The sequence below is a fragment of the Dendropsophus ebraccatus genome, chromosome 5 (assembly GCF_027789765.1).
Source record: "Dendropsophus ebraccatus isolate aDenEbr1 chromosome 5, aDenEbr1.pat, whole genome shotgun sequence".
Classification (NCBI taxonomy): domain Eukaryota; kingdom Metazoa; phylum Chordata; class Amphibia; order Anura; family Hylidae; genus Dendropsophus; species Dendropsophus ebraccatus.
Window position 1 is genome coordinate 43,631,447 of NC_091458.1, and position 21,606 is coordinate 43,653,052.

The 21,606-nt window shown below is 43.5% G+C and overlaps 1 protein-coding gene across 1 annotated transcript; it reads left to right on the top strand.

The window, feature by feature from the left end:
* The first annotated feature begins 1,453 nt into the window (after positions 1–1,453).
* On the top strand, positions 1,454–19,053 carry LOC138792477 (mitochondrial ornithine transporter 1-like). The gene is made up of 7 exons (XM_069969955.1): positions 1,454–1,615; positions 8,710–8,786; positions 11,960–12,218; positions 15,000–15,137; positions 16,018–16,190; positions 16,734–16,892; positions 18,265–19,053. Exons 2-7 carry the CDS (start codon positions 8,732–8,734, stop codon positions 18,387–18,389), a joined length of 909 nt encoding a protein of 302 aa, XP_069826056.1. The 5' UTR covers positions 1,454–1,615; positions 8,710–8,731; the 3' UTR covers positions 18,390–19,053.
* Positions 19,054–21,606: the final 2,553 nt, after the last annotated feature.

Genomic DNA, 21,606 nt, shown 5'->3' on the forward strand with positions numbered 1-21,606 from the left:
CCATTCGCTTCAATGTGACGTGTGGCCGCCGCGGCACATTACGTGGTGTGAACAGCTATATTTCTGGACACTGTTCAGTGAACAATGTCCCGAAATAAGTGGCAGGTGCATTATTTTAACTATAACGATTTGTGAACACAGCAGGCGCCATTGCATTGACTTGATTGCAATCAGTGTCCGTTCTTTAATGCAAAATGACATTGTGTCAACATAGCGCCAGGGTTTACAGCCACTATTCAATGAATAGCGGCCGCACAAAACTGACATGTCCGTTTTCGCAGCGGCCGCTTGCGATCCCGGCCAGAGTGTATACTATGGGGGAAATTTATCAAACATGGTGTAAAATGAAACTGGCTCAGTTGCCCCTAGCAACCAATCAGATTCCACCTTTCATTTCTCACAGACTCTTTGGAAAATGACAGGTGGAATCTGATTGGTTGCTAGGGGCAACTGAGCCAGTTTCACTTTACACCATGTTTGATAAATCTCCCCCTATGTGTATACACTCCGGCCGGGATTCCATTGACTGCAGTGCAACGTAAATTTTCTATTAATCACGGGCATTGTTGAAAATCGGCAACAACGGCCGTGATTAATAGAAAATTTACGTTGTGTGAACGTTGCCCAAAACTGGAACAGGAAAGGAATATGGAGATGAAATATTGCAAAATATCTGAACATGCTAGGAACACGTCACTCAATTTATTATACAAACCTGGTGAAAATATTTGGCTTTGATAACAGTTTTACTAATATCAGATTGGATTTTGCAATTGGTGGGGGTCTCAGCACCCAGACCGTGACCCATAAAAGCTGATGACATGTAACTATCGCAGCATTTTTAAGGCCAGGTTCACATAACGTAACAATAAAGGCAAAATACGGCTGTATTTGGATAAATACGGCCTAAAATAATGATTATATTCTCTATTTCAGGCCATATTTATCAAAATTCAGCCGTATTTTGCTGATGAGCCTTTTTACCATGCCCCTGACACATACAATGATCACCACTTATATACTGTCAGTGTATATAGTTAATTATTTATAGTGCAAGTAGAAATTCATTGTGCTGTCCTTAAGCAAGAAAAAAAGCTGCCTGCACCCCTGCAATGGTGCACATAGAAACTGACCAGCATCCATATAATGATGATGATGATGATGATGATGATGATGATGATGATGATGATGATGATGATGATGATGATGATGATGATGATGATGCCAGCCTCCATACACACAGAGGTCAGGACTGATCAGGTCTCATGCATGATCTATCTGGTGACTTTACACCTGATACCTGCAGCCTTCTCTATGTAATAATAACTCTATATTCCCATAGGCCTCAGGCCTGGTCCTTGTGCACACTGTATAGAGGTGACACCCCAGATGGTGCAGCCCTGCCCAGTGCATGCAGTAGGTGACCAGCCCCTGTACACTGTATGAAGGTATAGCAGGCCTCCCACCTGCAGCCTGTTACATATCAGCCCCTGTATCCTGCACATAGTGTGTGCTATACGTGCTGCTATAGGGTGACTGATGACCCGGCGGGGGGCGGGGCCCGGTGACAGCAGGAGTCAGTGGCGGTTCCTGGCAGCAGCTCAGCAGCCTCCTGGTAAGTGGCAGCAGCTCCCCCCTATACATGCCCTGGGTTACTATAGTGCTGTATGGATCTGTGATCAGCAGGTAGTGCGGCAGCAGCTGCTGATCGCCGATCACTTCCTCCCTGCTGGGATTATAGCAGCCTGCCTGCCCCTCAGCTCCTGTGCACACCAGCCGGGCACAGGTCCCAGGGGTCTGCCCGGCCCTACTGCCCCCCATGTACTGCTGTGCCTGCCGCTCCTGGTCAGGCTGAGGGAACCCTGGCAGGGCCTCTTCCTCTCTGTCTGTCCCTCCTCCCGGCTCACATGTACGGTGCCCGCTGCTGCCCATCTATTCTGTATGGGAGCTGTGATAGTATGTGCTTATATACCACCGTGCCCGCTGCTGCCCATCTATTCTGTATGGCAGCTGTGATAGTATGTGCTTATATACCACCCTGCCCGCTGCTGCCCATCTATTCTCTATGGCAGCTGTGATAGTATGTGCTTATATACCACCCTGCCCGCTGCTGCCCAGCTATTCTGTATGGCAGCTGTGATAGTATGTGCTTATATACCACCGTGCCCGCTGCTGCCCAGCTATTCTGTATGGCAGCTGTGATAGTATATGCTTATATACCACCGTGCCCGCTGCTGCCCAGCTATTCTGTATGGCAGCTGTGATAGTATGTGCTTATATACCACCCTGCCCGCTGCTGCCCAGCTATTCTCTATGGCAGCTGTGATAGTATGTGCTTATATACCACCCTGCCCGCTGCTGCCCATCTATTCTGTATGGCAGCTGTGATAGTATGTGCTTATATACCACCCTGCCCGCTGCTGCCCATCTATTCTGTATGGCAGCTATGATAGTATGTGCTTATATACCACCGTGCCCGCTGCTGCCCAGCTATTCTGTATGGCAGCTGTGATAGTGTGTGCTTATATACCACCCTGCCCGCTGCTGCCCATCTATTCTGTATGGCAGCTATGATAGTATGTGCTTATATACCACCGTGCCCGCTGCTGCCCAGCTATTCTGTATGGCAGCTGTGATAGTGTGTGCTTATATACCACCCTGCCCGCTGCTGCCCAGCTATTCTGTATGGCAGCTGTGATAGTATGTGCTTATATACCACCCTGCCCGCTGCTGCCCATCTATTCTGTATGGCAGCTGTGATAGTATGTGCTTATATACCACCCTGCCCGCTGCTGCCCATCTATTCTGTATGGCAGCTGTGATAGTATGTGCTTATATACCACCCTGCCCGCTGCTGCCCATCTATTCTGTATGGCAGCTGTGATAGTGTGTGCTTATATACCACCCTGCCCGCTGCTGCCCATCTATTCTGTATGGAAGCTGTGATAGTATGTGCTTATATACCACCCTGCCCGCTGCTGCCCAGCTATTCTGTATGGGAGCTGTGATAGTGTGTGCTTATATACCACCCTGCCCGCTGCTGCCCAGCTATTCTGTATGGCAGCTGTGATATTATGTGCTTATATACCACCCTGCCAGCTGCTGCCCAGCTATTCTGTATGGAAGCTGTGATAGTATGTGCTTATATACCACCCTGCCCGCTGCTGCCCAGCTATTCTGTATGGCAGCTGTGATAGTATGTGCTTATATACCACCCTGCCTGCTGCTGCCCAGCTATTCTGTATGGAAGCTGTGATAGTATGTGCTTATATACCACCCTGCCCGCTGCTGCCCAGCTATTCTCTATGGCAGCTGTGATAGTATGTGCTTATATACCACCGTGCCCGCTGCTGCCCATCTATTCTCTATGGCAGCTGTGATAGTATGTGCTTATATACCACCGTGCCCGCTGCTGCCCATCTATTCTGTATGGCAGCTGTGATAGTATGTGCTTATATACCACCCTGCCCGCTGCTGCCCATCTATTCTGTATGGCAGCTGTGATAGTGTGTGCTTATATACCACCCTGCCCGCTGCTGCCCATCTATTCTGTATGGAAGCTGTGATAGTATGTGCTTATATACCACCGTGCCCGCTGCTGCCCAGCTATTCTCTATGGCAGCTGTGATAGTATGTGCTTATATACCACCGTGCCCGCTGCTGCCCAGCTATTCTCTATGGCAGCTGTGATAGTATGTGCTTATATACCACCCTGCCCGCTGCTGCCCATCTATTCTGTATGGAAGCTGTGATAGTATGTGCTTATATACCACCGTGCCCGCTGCTGCCCAGCTATTCTGTATGGCAGCTGTGATAGTATGTGCTTATATACCACCCTGCCTGCTGCTGCCCAGCTATTCTGTATGGAAGCTGTGATAGTATGTGCTTATATACCACCCTGCCCGCTGCTGCCCAGCTATTCTCTATGGCAGCTGTGATAGTATGTGCTTATATACCACCGTGCCCGCTGCTGCCCATCTATTCTCTATGGCAGCTGTGATAGTATGTGCTTATATACCACCGTGCCCGCTGCTGCCCATCTATTCTGTATGGCAGCTGTGATAGTATGTGCTTATATACCACCCTGCCCGCTGCTGCCCATCTATTCTGTATGGCAGCTGTGATAGTGTGTGCTTATATACCACCCTGCCCGCTGCTGCCCATCTATTCTGTATGGAAGCTGTGATAGTATGTGCTTATATACCACCGTGCCCGCTGCTGCCCAGCTATTCTCTATGGCAGCTGTGATAGTATGTGCTTATATACCACCGTGCCCGCTGCTGCCCAGCTATTCTCTATGGCAGCTGTGATAGTATGTGCTTATATACCACCCTGCCCGCTGCTGCCCATCTATTCTGTATGGAAGCTGTGATAGTATGTGCTTATATACCACCGTGCCCGCTGCTGCCCAGCTATTCTGTATGGCAGCTGTGATAGTATGTGCTTATATACCACCCTGCCCACTGCTGCCCATCTATTCTGTATGGCAGCTGTGATAGTATGTGCTTATATACCACCCTGCCTGCTGCTGCCCAGCTATTCTGTATGGAAGCTGTGATAGTATGTGCTTATATACCACCCTGCCCGCTGCTGCCCAGCTATTCTGTATGGAAGCTGTGATAGTATGTGCTTATATACCACCCTGCCCACTGCTGCCCATCTATTCTGTATGGCAGCTGTGATAGTATGTGCTTATATACCACCCTGCCCGCTGCTGCCCAGCTATTCTCTATGGCAGCTGTGATAGTATGTGCTTATATACCACCCTGCCCGCTGCTAGGATGGCAGGAGAGACCTGCAGGCCACCGTATAGTCTTACACCTCGTCTTCTCATTCATAGATTGACTTATCTTCTTGTTATGTAACTGCACACTAGTATTAAATGTGACTGTGTGGTTTATTCTTCTATGTATAATGCAGAATGTGGCTCTATATTCCACTGTGTATAATGCACAATGTGGCTCTATAGTCTATTCTGTATACAGTATAATGCACAATGTGGCTCTATAGTCTATTCTGTATACAGTATAATGTACAATGTGGCTCTATAGTCTATTCTGTATACAGTATAATGCACAATGTGGCTCTATAGTCTATTATGTATACAGTATAATGTACAATGTGGCTCTATAGTCTGTTCTGTATACAGTATAATGCACAATGTGGCTCTATAGTCTATTCTGTATACAGTATAATGCACAATGTGGCTCTATAGTCTATTATGTATACAGTATAATGTACAATGTGGCTCTATAGTCTATTATGTATACAGTATAATGCACAATGTGGCCCTATAGACTATTATGTATACAGTATAATGCACAATGTGGCTCTATATTCTATTCTGTATACAGTATAATGCACAATGTGGCTCTATAGTCTATTCTGTATACAGTATAATGCACAATGTGGCTCTATAGTCTGTTCTGTATACAGTAGAATGCACAATGTGGCTCTATAGTCTGTTCTGTATACAGTAGAATGCACAATGTGGCTCTATAGTCTATTCTGTATACAGTATAATGCACAATGTGGCTCTATAGTCTATTATGTATACAGTATAATGTACAATGTGGCTCTATAGTCTATTCTGTATACAGTAGAATGCACAATGTGGCTCTATAGTCTGTTCTGTATACAGTAGAATGCAGCATTTGGCCCTATAATCTATTCTGTATACAGTATAATGTACAATGTGGCCCTATAGTCTATACTGTATAATGCTGCATATGGCTCTGTAGTATATTCTGTATACAGTATAATGTACAATGTGGCCCTATAGTCTATACAGTATACAGTATAGTGCTGCATATGGCTCTGTAGTATATTCTGTATACAGTATAATGTACAATGTGGCCCTATAGTCTATACTGTATACAGTATAATGCTGCATATGGCTCTGTAGTATATTCTGTATACAGTATAATGTACAATGTGGCCCTATAGTCTATACTGTATACAGTATAATGCTGCATATGGCTCTGTAATATATTCTGTATACAGTATAATGCAGAATAGGACTTTATAGTCTATTCTGTAAGCAGTATAATGCTGCATGTGTGGCTAACAGCACTACCACTGCCCTGGATGGCTACTGGGAGATAGAGAGGAATTGGCCACCGGGGGGAAGCTGCTCATATACAGTATGACATACTGTATGACAGCTGCAGCAACAACATTTACCTGGACTTTCATGTGGTTGCAGGCAATGTAATTTACTGGACGCATATACTGTGGGATACATATGGTGCAGTCACTCATCAGGTATTTGTTATTCTGACATATAACTCCACATAGAAGGTCAGATTGTGCTGTGCACAGAGCCTGAATGTTACCAGTATATGGATGAATTAACGCAGGGAAGATTTGTTGCAGACTTTTCTGCCACTCTTTCATTCATTTGATAGGAGCTGGCTGAAATCCATGTGTTTGCCACCAAACAACTATATACACCTAAACAGAGCAGATACGTAGAAATACAGCAAATCTGCTTCATGCAAAATTTGTTACCAATATTGCTAAAACATTTGGTTCTGACTGTCGGGACTTTCTTAAAAAAAGATGATGATGGTATCACAGTCATGTGACTGACTGAGGAAAGTTTCCAGATGCTACTGTCCTAGCATAGCTAAAAAAATACCATAAATGCCAAAAGAAAAAAAGTAGCATGCTGTTATGAGGAATGCATATAAACATACAATTATAGAAAAATGCAAAAACCACCAGTTTAAAGAAAAATTGTGTAGGTAATGACATGGAGGACAAGAATAATTGCTGCCCCCTGGAGCTGGCCCCACTCAATGTACAGATCCTACAGAACCTGCTACTGAGAAATGGTTCTTTGTAATAAAGTGCAGACAGTAATGTTAATAATGTTCCTGTCAAAGTGCCACCCTGGTGTAGCCTAACATAGCACATTACAATACAACAAGTACGTAGCAGAAATATCATCACCCAAATCAATATCGTACGGAAAAATAGTTTTGCCTATCTCACACACAGGTTAAATCAGTGAACGACTGTTTACACTGAAAGATCTGCGAATTTTTTGCGAACGACGATTTAAGAACATGTTGTAAGATCAAAATAAACGATTTCTCGTTCGTCGTTTGATCGTTCGCTGTGTTTACACGTACGATTATCGTTCGAATTCGATCGTTATCGTGCAAATTCAAATCGTTCCATGTAAACGCAGCATAAAATGCAGTTGAACTGAGCATGCTTGACCATCTTAGAAATGCCATAAGATCAATATCAAGATCAGTATCTATCAAGCAGTACGCGTTCTGAAATGCTTGTACATTCGAAGTATGTTTAATTTCCCATAATGTATCAGCTTAGACCTAGTTTACATCGTTACTAAGGCTGCGTTCACACTACGTATATTTCAGTCAGTATATGTATATTTCAGTCAGTATATGTATATTTCAGTCAGTATATTTCAGTCAGTATTGTGGTCCTCATATTGCAACCAAAACCAGGAGTGGATTAAAAACACAGAAAGGCTCTGATCACACAATGTTGAAATTGAGTGGATGGCCGCCATTTAATGGCAAATATTTGCTGTTATTTTAGAACGGCTGTTATATTGAAATAATGGCCGTTATTTACCGTTATATGGCGGCCATCCACTCAATTTCAACATTGTGTGAACAGATCCTTTCTGTGGTTTTAATCCACTCCTGGTTTTGGTTGCAATACTGCCTGAAATATACTGACTGAAATATACGTAGTGTGAACCCAGCCTAAGGCTGGGTTCACACTACGTATATTTCAGTCAGTATTTGGTCCTCATATTGCAACCAAAACCAGGAGTGGATTAAAAACACAGAAAGGCTCTGTTCACACAATGGTGAAATTGAGTGGATGGCCGCCATATAACAGTAAATAACGGCCATTATTTCAATACGGCAGCCGTTGTTTTAAAATAACAGCAAATATTTGCCATTAAATGGCGGCCATCCACTCAATTTCAACATTGTGTGAACAGATACTTTCTGTGTTTTTAATCCACTCCTGGTTTTGGTTGCAATACTGACTGAAATATACGTAGTGTGAACATACCCGCAAACACCCTGTTAAAAAAGAAGAAAACTTTCTTACAAAAGTTGACCACGTTATGATGCAATACTCCTCGCCGATTACTGTATAGTCTTGCTGTGAACACTAAGCTGTATATCAGTTTACTCTCTGACAGCTACTTTGTGGAACGACCTTGGGGCTTTCTAATATAGCACAGTCAGCAGTCATGTACTATGGTGTGAAGACCAAGAAACGTGTTTGACCATGACATTGATACAAGAATTGATGTCTTTTTATGCTTCTTTTTTCTGTTTCCTTACCAAGGATAGATATATATTTATCCCAGGCAGGTTTACATCACTTACTGTAGATTTACCAGCCACTTCTGCTGGAAGTTTACTCCAAGTATCTACCACTCTTTCAGTAAAGTAATATTTTCTCATGTTGCTGCAATGGGTAAGTGAGGTGCAGGTAGATCAATCACCAAATCCTTCTATTCTGGAATGGGAATTGTTGTAGTGGGAATAACCACCAGATGGGGCCCCCATTTTCATATTAATAATCCCATTCACTAGAATTATTCTGCAGTGAAAACAAATATTTCAGTATGAGACATTTACTTACAGTACTTGTTTGTCTTTCTTTTATCTATATAGGATGTTGAACCTCACTTTATTTTGTTTCTAGATAAAATCAGGCCAACCACAACATGGCTCCTGATCCCGCCATCCAGGCAGCTATAGATCTTACAGCTGGAGCAGCAGGTAAGTCTGCAGAATACAAGGTTATAAGTACGACATCCAAGATTGAAACCCATCCCCCCCCCCCCAACTCAGTCTCATTGGCGTTAATGCAGAGGTGTAGCCATTGAATCAACAGAGAAAGGGGAACATACGCCAAGGCTAAAGCCAGGTATTATATTTTACTGCAAAAGCACCTGTGAGGGTAATAGTCATACTGTTAACAAATGACCATATACCACTACAAGGGACTGATATTATCACCATAATGTCACTAAACAAAACCCAGTATACCAGGCCTGTTACTACCAATAATACTACTATATAAGGGACACTTAATACAGCTGTACAATACCCACATATTACCACCACATAATGATTGAATAATATACTGTCATTAAAAAACACCAGCACAATGCACCATGGCCATTATAACCACATAGTGACTGGATGACACCTCCATATACTGTCAATGGATAAAAAAAAACACTATACACAAACCAATGTTTGTGACAATTTAATAGTAGATAACAGTTCCACACTAGAACATCCTATACGTCATTACAGTACAGTTCCATTCAGTAACTCGCATTGTCCAGCACCAAACTTACCACTATACAAACTCCTAATCCATAGTACACCAAAGAGTAATTGTGGCTCAATTAGGCCACCTCACACATTGGTTAACCACTTTTTTTGTGCCACCACATAGTCATAGTCCCCTCTTATACCCTTTCACATAGTAATAGGCCCCTCTTGTGTCCCACAAATATTTGCCCCTGCACAGTAAGAGGCCCCTTCCCCCACCCACCAGTGGCAGATCTTAATGTAGGTAATTCGGTGGTCACCCCTGGGGCTTAGCTGCCCACATCTGATCTTGTTGTGCAGCTGCACATCACTTGGGTATCACTCTAGTGGGCCCCCAAGTGAATTGCAGTATTAGGCCCCAATTTGCACTCCCACACCCTCTTGTGCCCCTATAAAGTAATGGGTGTCCCTACATAGTAATAGTCTCCTCTTGTGGTCCCCACATAGTAATTTGGCCCCTCCTGTGCCCCTTGCATCATAATAAGCCCCTCTTGTGCCCCACACATAGTAATAGCCCTTTCCCCCCCCACCACCACACACATAACATGCATAGTAATAGAGCCCCTCTTCTGCCCCAACATAATATCATGCCCCACCTCTGTCTCCCATTCAAGTGACCCTTCCTGCACTTCATGCAGCCAGTGTGGTACAGGGACCTGCCCCTATAGTGGGATGCTGTAGTTCTTGGCTTGGCCTTATATTTTGGCCCTGGTGAGCCTACAGACAATAACTGTTTAATAACATTCTTATGCAGTACATAGAATATGACATCCTCCACCTGTCTATTGTCATTACTGATACTAAAGCGAGTGGTTCAGATCACAGACCAAGATTTGGGGATTTTTTAAGCACGTATTTGATATATTTATATGGATTATATACAGTGGGTAAAAAAGTATTTAGTCAGTCACCAATAGTGCAAGTTCTCCCACTTAAAAAGATGAGAGGCGTCTGTAATTTACATCATAGGTAGACCTCAACTATGGGAGACAAAATGAGAAAACAAATCCCGAAAATCACATTGTCTGATTTTGTAAGAATTTCTTTGCAAATTATGGTGGAAAATAAGTATTTGGTCACCTACAAACAATCAAGATTTCTGGCTCTCACAGACCTGTAACTTCTTCTTTAAGAGTCTCCTCTTTCGTCCACTCATTACCTGTAGTAATGGCACCTGTTTAAACTTGTTATCAGTATAAAAAGACACCTGTGCACACCCTCAAACAGTCAGACTCCAAACTCCACTATGGTTAAGACCAAGAGCTGTCAAAGGACACCAGAAACAAAATTGTAGCCCTGCACCAGGCTGGGAAGACTGAATCTGCAATAGGCAACCAGCTTGGAGTGAAGAAATCAACTGTGGGAGCAATAATTAGAAAATGGAAGACATACAAGACCACTGATAATCTCCCTCGATCTGGAGCTCCACCCAACATCTCACCCCTTGGGGTCAAAATGATCACAAGAACGGTGAGCAAAAATCCCAGAACCACGCGGGGGGACCTAGTGAATGAACTGCAGAGAGCTGGGACCAATGTAACAAAGCCTACCATCAGTAACACACTACGCCGCCAGGGACTCAGATCCTGCAGTGCCAGACGTGTCCCACTGCTTAAGCCAGCACATGTCCGGGCCCGTCTGAAGTTTGCTAGAGAGCGTTTGGATGATCCAGAAGAGTATTGGGAGAATGTCCTATGGTCTGATGAAACCAAAGTGGAACTGTTTGGTAGAAACACAACTTGTCCTGTTTGGAGGAAAAAGAATACTGAGTTGCATCCATCAAACACCATACCTACTGTAAAGCATGGGGGTGGAAACATCATGCTTTGGGGCTGTTTCCCTGCAAAGGGGTCAGGACGACTGATCCGGGTACATGAAAGAATAATTGGGGCCATGTATCGTAAGATTTTGAGTACAAACCTCCTTCCATCAGCAAGGGCATTGAAGATGAAACGTGGCTGGGTCTTTCAACATGACAATGATCCAAAGCACACCGCCAGGGCAATGAAGGAGTGGCTTCGTAAGAAGCATTTCAAGGTCCTGGAGTGGCCTAGCCAGTCTCCAGATCTCAACCCTATAGAAAACCTTTGGAGGGAGTTGAAAGTCCGTGTTGCCAAGCGACGGCCCCAAAACATCACCGCTCTAGAGGAGATCTGCATGGAGGAATGGGCCAACATACCAACAACAGTGTGTGCCAACCTTGTGAAAACTTACAGAAAACGTTTGACCTCTGTCATTGCCAACAAAGGATATATAACAAAGTATTGAGATGAAATTTTGTTACTGACCAAATACTTATTTTCCACCATAATTTGCAAATAAATTCTTACAAAATCAGACAATGTGATTTTCTGGATTTGTTTTCTCATTTTGTCTCCCATAGTTGAGGTCTACATATGGTGTCAATTACAGACGCTCTCATCTTTTTAAGTGGTGGAACTTGCACTATTGGTGACTGACTAAATACTTTTTTCCCCCACTGTAGGTGAAGGGTGAACCTTTTATTTAGATCTCTCAGACATACTATTCCCCTTTGGGGTAAGGTGTATGCTTTCTGCTGCCCTGTGTTGCAATGTTATTGATATCTATTATTAATCTTTAATTCCCAGGTGGAACAGCCTGTGTTCTGACCGGACAGCCATTTGACACTGCCAAGGTGAAAATGCAGACGTTCCCTAATCTGTACAGAGGCCTGATAGACTGTGCAATGAAGACGTACAAACACGTGGGGTTCAGAGGCTTCTACAAGGGGACCAGTCCAGCTCTTCTTGCCAATATAGCTGAAAACTCTGTGCTCTTTATGAGCTATGGTTTCTGTCAAAGAGTTGTGAGGAGGATTGTGGGCTTAGAGGAAAATAAAACGCTAAGGTAAGCGTAATAATTCAACAAATCATAATATACAGATACAGTAACTATGTATATAAGGGAATAGAGCACATTCAGAAAGTCCTCAGACCCTTTCACTTTTTTTTACATTTTGTTATGTTGCAGCCCTGTGCTAAAATTTAAATTTTTTTCTTCCATCAATATGAATAACAATTTTGCTAATTGAATAGAAGAAACTAAACTATTGCATTGATCTAAGTATCCAGAGGCTTTAGTCAGTACTGCCCCCACCAGGCTTCACTATAGGGATGTTATTGGGCAGGTGATGAGCGGGGCCGGATTTTCTCCAGACATGATGCTCAGAATTTAGGTAAAAAACTTCAATTTTATTTAACCAAACCAAAGAATCTTGGTATACCGAGTCTGAAAGTCCTTTTGGTGCTTTTTGCAAACACTGTATGAGCCGCCATGTGTCTTTAAAGGGACTCTACCTCCAGCCCACCCTCCTCAAAACCCTAAACTAAAGTAATCTGTAAGTAGAATAAAGGATGCTGAAATCTGTAATTTGTAGCTTTCTCCTCATTTGTATATTCCCGCTGTTAGCCTACAGACTGGGCATGTGGCTGCACAGAGAGGACTACTCAGCTCAAGAATATAATGGAGAGGACCATAGAAAGATAAAAATTGCAGATATAGAATCAGCATTTTATACTCCACTGATGTATAATCGACTGATAAGTTTACTGGGTGTTTTGGAGGTGAGTCCCTTTAACCCATAAAGCCCAGATTGGTGAAGGCTGCAGTAATGGCTGGCCATCTGGAAGTTTCTCCAATCTGCACAAAGAATTTTTTTTTTGTCTCAGCCAGAATGACCACAGTGTTCTTGGTCACCTCTGTTATTAAGCCCTTTCTCCCCTGATTACTTAGGGCGTATTCCCGCGTTCCATGAAACACAAATTGCACGGACAGGGAAGCCCTGTAGTGGAGTCTTTCCCCACACGGCATCATGTATCAATATCATGCCGGGAGCAGGGAAAACTTTGAATATTCGCCTCTGTTCAGCACTGTAATGACACAGCCACCATTGTTTCACGTAGCGTGGGATTAATCCCTTAGTTTGGTGGGTCATCCATCTTACGGGTACAAACACACTGAGACCCACTGCGGATCCCTGCCCTGTGCACTCAATGGCAGACAAACTCGCAGCAGGATGGACATCCCACTGCGTGTTTGTCAGCAGCCCGCCGCGTTAACCCCCGGCCGCCGAAGCCTATACATCACCTGGTCCCCACTCTGGCTTGCTTCGGGGGTTCCCGGCAGGTCCCACTCGGCCAATCAGTGCGCTGCCCCGCTGCAGACTGGCTTAGCGGGATGTGAAGACACCGAGAGCCCCGAAGCAAGCCAGAGCGGGGACCAGGTGATATATAGGCTCTAGCGGCCGGGGTTAACAGGGCGGGCTGCTGACAAACTCACAGCGGGATGTCCATCCTGCTGTGAGTTTGTCTGCCATTGAGTGCACAGGGCAGGGATCTGCAGCGGGTTTCACAGCGAATTTGCAGCGAGAAATCCAGTGTGTTTGTACCGTTATGAAGAGTTCGAGTTTTTGTCCCCTTCTCCAGATCTGCTTCTCCACCTGGTCCTGCCTTTGAGCTCTACAGGCAATTCTTTCCTTCTCATAGCTTGGTTTTTGCTCTGATGTATCTCCAGCTGTGAGACCTTCTGTACATGGGGCTGTCTCTTTCCAAATCATGTCCAGTCAATGGAGTTTATCACAGGTGACTCCAATCAAGGTGCAAAAAGATCTCAGAAAAAACATCAAGAAAAGTGTGAGGTCCCAGAGCAAAAAATCTGAAAACTTTTGTGCCACAAGCATTTTTTTTTTCTTTTTAAATAAATTTGATACATTTTCAAAAATTCGGTTTTCACATTGTCAATATGGGGTTTCGGGTGCTGATTGATGGGGGAAAACTTTTTTTAAATTTTACTTTAGCACAAGGCTGCAACATTAAAAATGTTTAAAAAGTGAAAAGGTCTGAATACATTGTACATAGCACAGAGGCAGGCTGTGTAGGTGCAATAGAGCCCATGAAAGGAGGGAGCTCAGCTGGAACTAATTCCATCGTTCCTACCTGTGATCTATGTAAGGGTAGATTCACGTGTACCGTATCACAGCAGATTTTGATCTGATTTTTGACTAAATGAATGAACACAGCGTCAAATCTGCTGTGGATCCGCTGCGATACGGTACGTGTGAAGCTACCCTTAAGAGGTCTTCTGTGGTTCTAAAGGTAATAACTAGAGATGAGCGAACTGGGTTCGGGTTCGAGTCCATCCGAACCCGAACTTTCGGCATTTGATTAGCTGGGGCTGCTGAACTTGGATAAAGCTCTAAGGTTGTCTGGAAAACATGGATACAGCCAATGACTATATCCATGTTTTCCACATAGCCTTTGGGCTTTATCCAAGTTCAGCAGCCACCGCTAATCAAAAGTTCGGGTTCGGATGGACTCGAGCATGCTCCAGGTTCGCTCATCTGTAGTAATAACAGTTCCCGCTCCCCATATCACCACTGTCTGTGCTGACATTAGCATACAACAGCCAAAACGTAGCACATATCCCAGTGACATGATCCGTCCCCAACAAGCATTAAAGTGAATCAGACTGTGTAGGCACAGACATGGAAGTGGAACCCTGGGAAACCCCTTTAAAACCTTTTCCTTAATTGAAAAGTTAGCAAGTCAGTTAGGAGGGAGACAGAAGTTTCATTTCTCCATAGGGTCCTAAGCTTTGATTAACAGATCTTCTCCCTGTGATTGTTTGCAGTGATCTCCAGAATGCAGCGGCCGGCTCATTTGCTAGTGTTTTTGCCGCCATGGTTTTATGCCCAACAGAGCTGGTGAAATGTCGGCTCCAGGCCATGCATGAGCTGCAGGTGTCTGGCAGGATAGCACACGGACAAAAGTAAGTTGGAAGTTACATGGTTAATGAAAGTGCAATTATAACTTGATTCCCCTGTTGTGAGTTTTAAAATTGGGCCTGGGCCCTTTGGTTGTGTTTAGAGATGAGCGAATTTACAGTAAAAAGAAGCAAATTGCTTTGTTAGCTCGGCAGTGGGTTGCTCCACTCCAGGTGCCTAGAAAAACTGCATCCAGTCCTGGCAAATTTTTCCCAGTTTCCCAGGACTGGATCTAGTTTTTCCAGGCACCCGGAGTGGAGCAGCACAGACTTCAAAGGCAGCAGGCTGATAAGTAGATTGCCAAGCTAACAAGGTAATACGCTTCTTTTTACTGTAAATTCGCTCATCTATAATTGTATTATTTTGTCATCTGTATATGTTGGCGCTCTTTTGTGCGCTGTTTGTCATCTTTTTATTTGAAAATTAATTATGAAAAAAGAATCATTAAATTCAGAATTAAAAAAAAATTATAATGTGAATGCAATGTGTGAACTCGCCCATAAAGTTATATGTAAGTGTACATGCAAATCTTCAGTTCCTTGACTTCCTTTCCAATTCTCAAACTCCAGACGAATGTCATTGAGCCTTTCAGACCTAACTGGAGGTTATTTGCCAAGAAATCATTACAAACTATGTAATTGTCATACAGTGTATTCCTTGTAAGCCGACTGTCAGACAAGACTAATCCTAACCCTACAGCTAGACATTGAATGAGAGGATACACGACAATCGTTTTTTTTCTTAGTGGTGTCAGTGTGTCATGTTCTGTGACAATGCTATAAACGTTAAGAGCAATGCATGCACAGTCTATCTCATATAGTGAGTATCTAGCTTCTAGTTTGTAGGATGTTTCCGCCTTGCATGTAACGTGTCTCCTTGTGTCAGTACAGTGTGGTCAGTGGTGAAAGCCATTGTACAACGTGAAGGGCCCCTGGGCTTCTATCAAGGTCTGACAAGCACAATCTGCAGGGAAATGCCGGGATATTTCTTGTTCTTTGGTGGCTATGAGATGAGCAGATCATTTTTTGCTTCAGGTGGAAAGTCAAAGGATGAGCTTGGTGAGTACAGGGTGTATGTAGGGAGTTACATGGATATAGCCAGGCTGTAAATCTACTTTATGCACAGTGTACTTTACCACCACAGTATGACGTCCCTACCCAGTGTTACATATAGTGGATCAACACCCCATGTCATTACCTCCAGTGTTTCTGCAGCCAGGTGACCCCACTAGGACTAGGCCCTTAAGTCATATGCATGAGTGTCAGTATGCAGTTATAGATCATAGTCTCTCTATTGATAATCATAGGCACAACACATTAGGGTTCATAGAGATGTCTGCTGACGTATATAACATAAGGTAGCCATGCAATTGCTATTGACAGGAAAACCATCAGTCTGGCACCATAGACAGGATTGTGGTTGATCACTCAGTTTAGTTGGCCATAGATGTTGGACTTCAGCTATCCAGAAAGTCTGAAAGCCAATACAGCCAAACTTAGTGGGTTAAGCTGACTTTAATCTTATGTATATAACAAGCTTTACAGTTAGCAGTCAGTCTGTATATCCGAATAATATTTGGTGATATGTCCTTTCCTTCGCAGGTCCAGTTGCCCTGATGATAAGCGGTGGATGTGGAGGGGTTGCACTGTGGCTCGCTGTGTACCCTGTGGATTGCATCAAATCCAGGATTCAGGTTCTTTCAATCACAGGGAAACAAGCTGGCTTCCTGGGAACTTGCACAAGCATTGTAAAAAACGAAGGTATGATGATGACATAGCCGGGTGGATGCCAGAACATTTCCAGTGAAAGGTGTTATCCAGTGTTAGATAACCATGGCCACTTTCTTCCAGAGACAGCACCACTCTTGTTTCCAGTTTGGATGGGATTTTACAACTCAGTTCTGTTGAAGTGAAAGGAGCTTAATTACAAGCATGCTCGAGTCCATCCGAACCCGATCGTTCGGCATTTGATTAGCGGGGGCTGCTGAATTTGGATAAAGCTCTAAGGTTGTCTGGAAAACATGGATACAGCCAATGACTATATCCATGTTTTCCACATAGCCTTAGAGCTTTATCCGACTTCAGCAGCCCCCGCTAATCAAATGCCGAAAGTTCGGGTTTGGATGGACTTGAGCATGCTTGAGGTTCGCTCATTTCTAATTATGATCATAGAGGGACCCACTGGCCGTAGCCCATCATATAGAGGAGGACGAGTGTGTTTTGTGGGGGAAATCCATTAACAGCAACTGTTAGAGAAAAGATCTGCCATTGCTTTAACATGACAGTCAACCCAAGCTTGGCGTGAAGGGACTTGATAGCTACCAACACAAAGGCAATACATGTTGTAGTTATTTTATAGAGATTGTCCCTATTTGTTAGCAGGGGCCCTTGATAATAAACAACCAAAATGGGGTCCTAGATTGTCAGGTGATATCTATGGGGAAAATGCCCAGTTTTATTTGCCTGCAGCGCCACTACAGGGGAAGTGAAGCATTACACCCTGAACATTCCAATCAGTGGCTTATCTGTGTAGAATGCATAGGCCTCTCCAGGCAGTAGATGGCGCTGTTCACCTTATAGTTGTAATTATTTTCTCTAGTAAGCCTCTCGTCCATGTTAACTATTATACGAGTGTAATTCATAGGCATTAATGATGAACATGGCTGCGTTGTCCGTAAATGAGGACAAGCTAAATATCAAGAACTTGTGCTACAGTGCAAAATCATGCATGTTGTGCAATAACTGGGTTCAGGCCACTTTCTCCCACACATGTACCCCTACTTAAAAGAACTCAGTAGCTTGGTCTTCGGCACTATTGAGTCCAGCTAAGTAAACCTATACATGCGGGAAGTGGCCTTGAAAGTGAATGGGTTTGTTGCAGTATGCCGAAGTATACATCAGCATTACTGAGTCTGAACTGAGGAGCGCCAGCGCACAGTCCTGACACGGACAGATAGATATTAGATAGGTAGCAGTATGATAGAAGTAGATATTCAGTAGATAGATACTGTTTTTTTACTGTTTTTTTCTGCACAATCTGTTGCAATCATCCAAAAATATATTGGATTTGTTCGACTCCTAAGGAATGTATTACATATGATATGGACATGTTATGTCTTTCCTTTCCTCCCAGGGATATTGGCCTTGTATTCGGGGCTGAAGCCTACACTGATCCGTGCATTCCCAGCCAATGGTGCCCTGTTCCTGGCCTATGAGTACAGCAGGAAGCTTATGATGCAGCAGGCTGACTCCCTCTGACCTTGCCCTCACCTTGTCAGCAGGGCTACTCATCATCTCAGGGCTAAGTGACAAGTACTTAATGAACATTCTCCTTAACCTGTCACTCATGTGACGACCGGTGCTGAATAGCCATTGGTATCTGTTGTGAGTTATTATTTAGCAAACAATATTGTGTTGATAGTTATGCAGGATACATAGTTATGCTGTGGCATTGGCCCATGAATACTAAACTGCATACTGGGACCCTGGGTGGTAGCATATCAGTGATTGGAAACTTTGACTGTTACTGTGCCCCCCCCTTCCAAAAAGTGGACCAGACTTGCAGACCATGGTGTCTATTAGATTAACATGTGGTTTATTATATAGAAGTATAAGCTACAGAAAGGTCTCTGAACCTCATAATACAAGAGAACAAGCTGAGATTTGTAAGTGCACATGTAGCTTTAACACAAACTAAGGAAAAAACCCTCAGCAAACCAAATGCATAGCAAACCAAAGTGCAAAGCACAACAACCGAAGGATGGTAAAAATGTATCGCCTTTCATTGGTGTGACATACTGGTACTGTATAATGCACAAAGAAACCGTTCCAATGTTATATTGCATGTTATGGTAGACAAGGCGGACACCACGCATACTACTCTAAGTGCAACTTTCCCCTACAGAACAAGGTTCTCCTAGTCCAGAACCAGGGGCGTAACTACCACTATAGCAGCCATAGCGGCTGCTATGGGGCCCGCCTCATCCAGGGGCCCTATGGCCTGCTCCTGCAATACACTGGGCCCCCTGAGCTGTCATCATTTGCAGCACCGGGTGGCCCTGCTCGTCTCCTGGGTTTTGCAAATCTCCCTTTAACTGCAAGCACTCCTGACCAGAGCTAGCAGTTATGTAGTTATGACTTCACTTGACCGTTTAGTGGTCAGTCGGGGGGGAAGGGGGCCCAATCAAAAGTTTGCTATGGGGCCCAGCCATTTCTAGTTACGCCCCTGTCCAGAACATAGACTGAAGGGCTATACAAAGCCTGACTGCCCCACAGGGGCATAAAAGACATTCCAGGGAGATGCTGATTGCATCAATATACTAATATATTCCACATAAATAATGTTCTTCTAGTCAGAGCAATAGTCCTGATATCCCATTAGTGACATTTTCCATTGTTGCTCAGGTCCAACGTTATTATAAATATTCACTCTTATTGAAAAGCAAATCAGATTCCTGCTTAGCGTGTGCTTACACATGCAGGATACTCTGCAGATTTCGCACTGCAGAAAATCCACAGCAGATTTTGCTCCCCATTGACTTCTGCGGGTGAGAAGCAAATCTGCTACTCCTCCACTATCGCAGATTTGCTGCGGATCCATTGAAGCTAAATCCGCTGTGGATTATCGACGTGTGAATATTAATGGAGATTGAAAAAAATAAAACCATTAGGGAATTTTATTTCTTTTATTTGATATGCAGTATCTAACAGTAAAAAAAATATTTTAGAATAATAGATATAGAACAGTGCTGCTCCCTTGGGTTTTCTCTTAGAATGATAGACAGTTATTGTAGAAGATAATGTCCTGAATACAATGGGCAAGGCTTCGTTCACATTAGTTTGCAGGTTCTGTTCCATCGTTTGAAGAAGCTCCTAATAGGAATGATACCATAGTCTTCTGTGCTGTTCTGCCTAGTAATAAAAGAAGAAACTGACAGAGAATATTGAGATCTATTATATCTGTCGTGCATCATGTAAATGGAAGCTGTAGCACAATGGAGCCTTGTCACATTGTACAATCCAGAGCAAAACATACAAAACTGCAGTAATGATTTCTACCACAAGGTGGAGATTAGAGCAGGGACTGTATCAGTGTTTTTAACAGAACTTAATTAATAGCACTCCATGTGGTTAAGCTTGGTATTGCATTTAAGTGTGTTACCACTGTGCATAAACTCTGCAAAGTGATAGCATCCAAAAGTGTTAAATGAGAAATTGATATCCTGTTTACGTGATCCTGCTATAAATGCAAATTCCAGTTGTACATGTTTGACTAATAACATGGCTATACACTGTGTATGATGCAGAAATGTACTAACACTGTGGCTATTGTATGTCATTTATTTATGTGCATCTGTGTCCATCCTGCCTTCCCACATTACTAAAATCAAAACTAAAATCCCCTTCAGCCAAAGCTTTGGCTGTCCAAGCATGATGGGAATTGTAGTTTTGCAAGTGCTGGAGGGCCACAGGACCCCCATCCCTGCAGATGCCTATAATTCAGGTGGACATGTGTGCAGTCAATGCACAGGTAACTATAACACTCCATAGAAAACTATGACATATTACAGGAGTTGTCCTATCTGGATATATGGACATCGATAATATGGTATAATTCTATTATACTTTGAGAAATATAAAAATACAATAATTTGACAGTTTTTCAAAGGATGTGATAAGTGACACGTAGAATCCAGTCACCTTTGTGTGCACTGTTGCATGGGAGCAGAACAACCACAACTCAAAATAAAAAAAACAAAACAGAAAGCAATCAGATCCATGGGGGAAAGGAACAGTGCAGCTCAATGGGGGAAAGGAACAGTACAGTAAAACACTGCAGGGAAACAATCAATGAAGAAACACTCCAGTAGAGACAAAAAGACCTTTACTTACCCCTACCCCTAAATTACACAAAACGGAATGGACCCAAATATACATTGTTCTCTTCCTGGCATCAAGGACCAGAGGTGCTGGTAGTGTAAATGCATGTAGGGTACCCATACTTCTGTTCAGTGTGATCTACAGTATGGACCTGTACAACCATTTATGAACGCTTTGGCTCCTGGTTCCACCATAATTCCTGTTTGTAGCAGGATACACCAAAGCATCGGACTCAGCATGATTTGCAGTTGGAAGAAATGTGACATCAGAGAATACCCTATTGTGTACATTAAAGGGGACATTTATGAAGGGGGACATTAAATTACCAATTACCCCGCCAGATTTACTAAGAGGTGCACGTCTCTTAGTAAAACCGGCCTGACCTGTGTCTGCTATGTGGCGGGCGCAGAAATCTGCACCTGCTCCTGTGCAGGTGTAATAATAATATTTATTTTTATGGCGCCAACAGATTCCGCAGCGTCATGCCTCCTCCCTGCATTCCGATGCCCCACCCATCAGATGAGCGCAGTATACAGTTGGCGTACACCAGGGAAATGGGGCGAATCTGCACCATGATAAATCTCCCCCTAAGTTT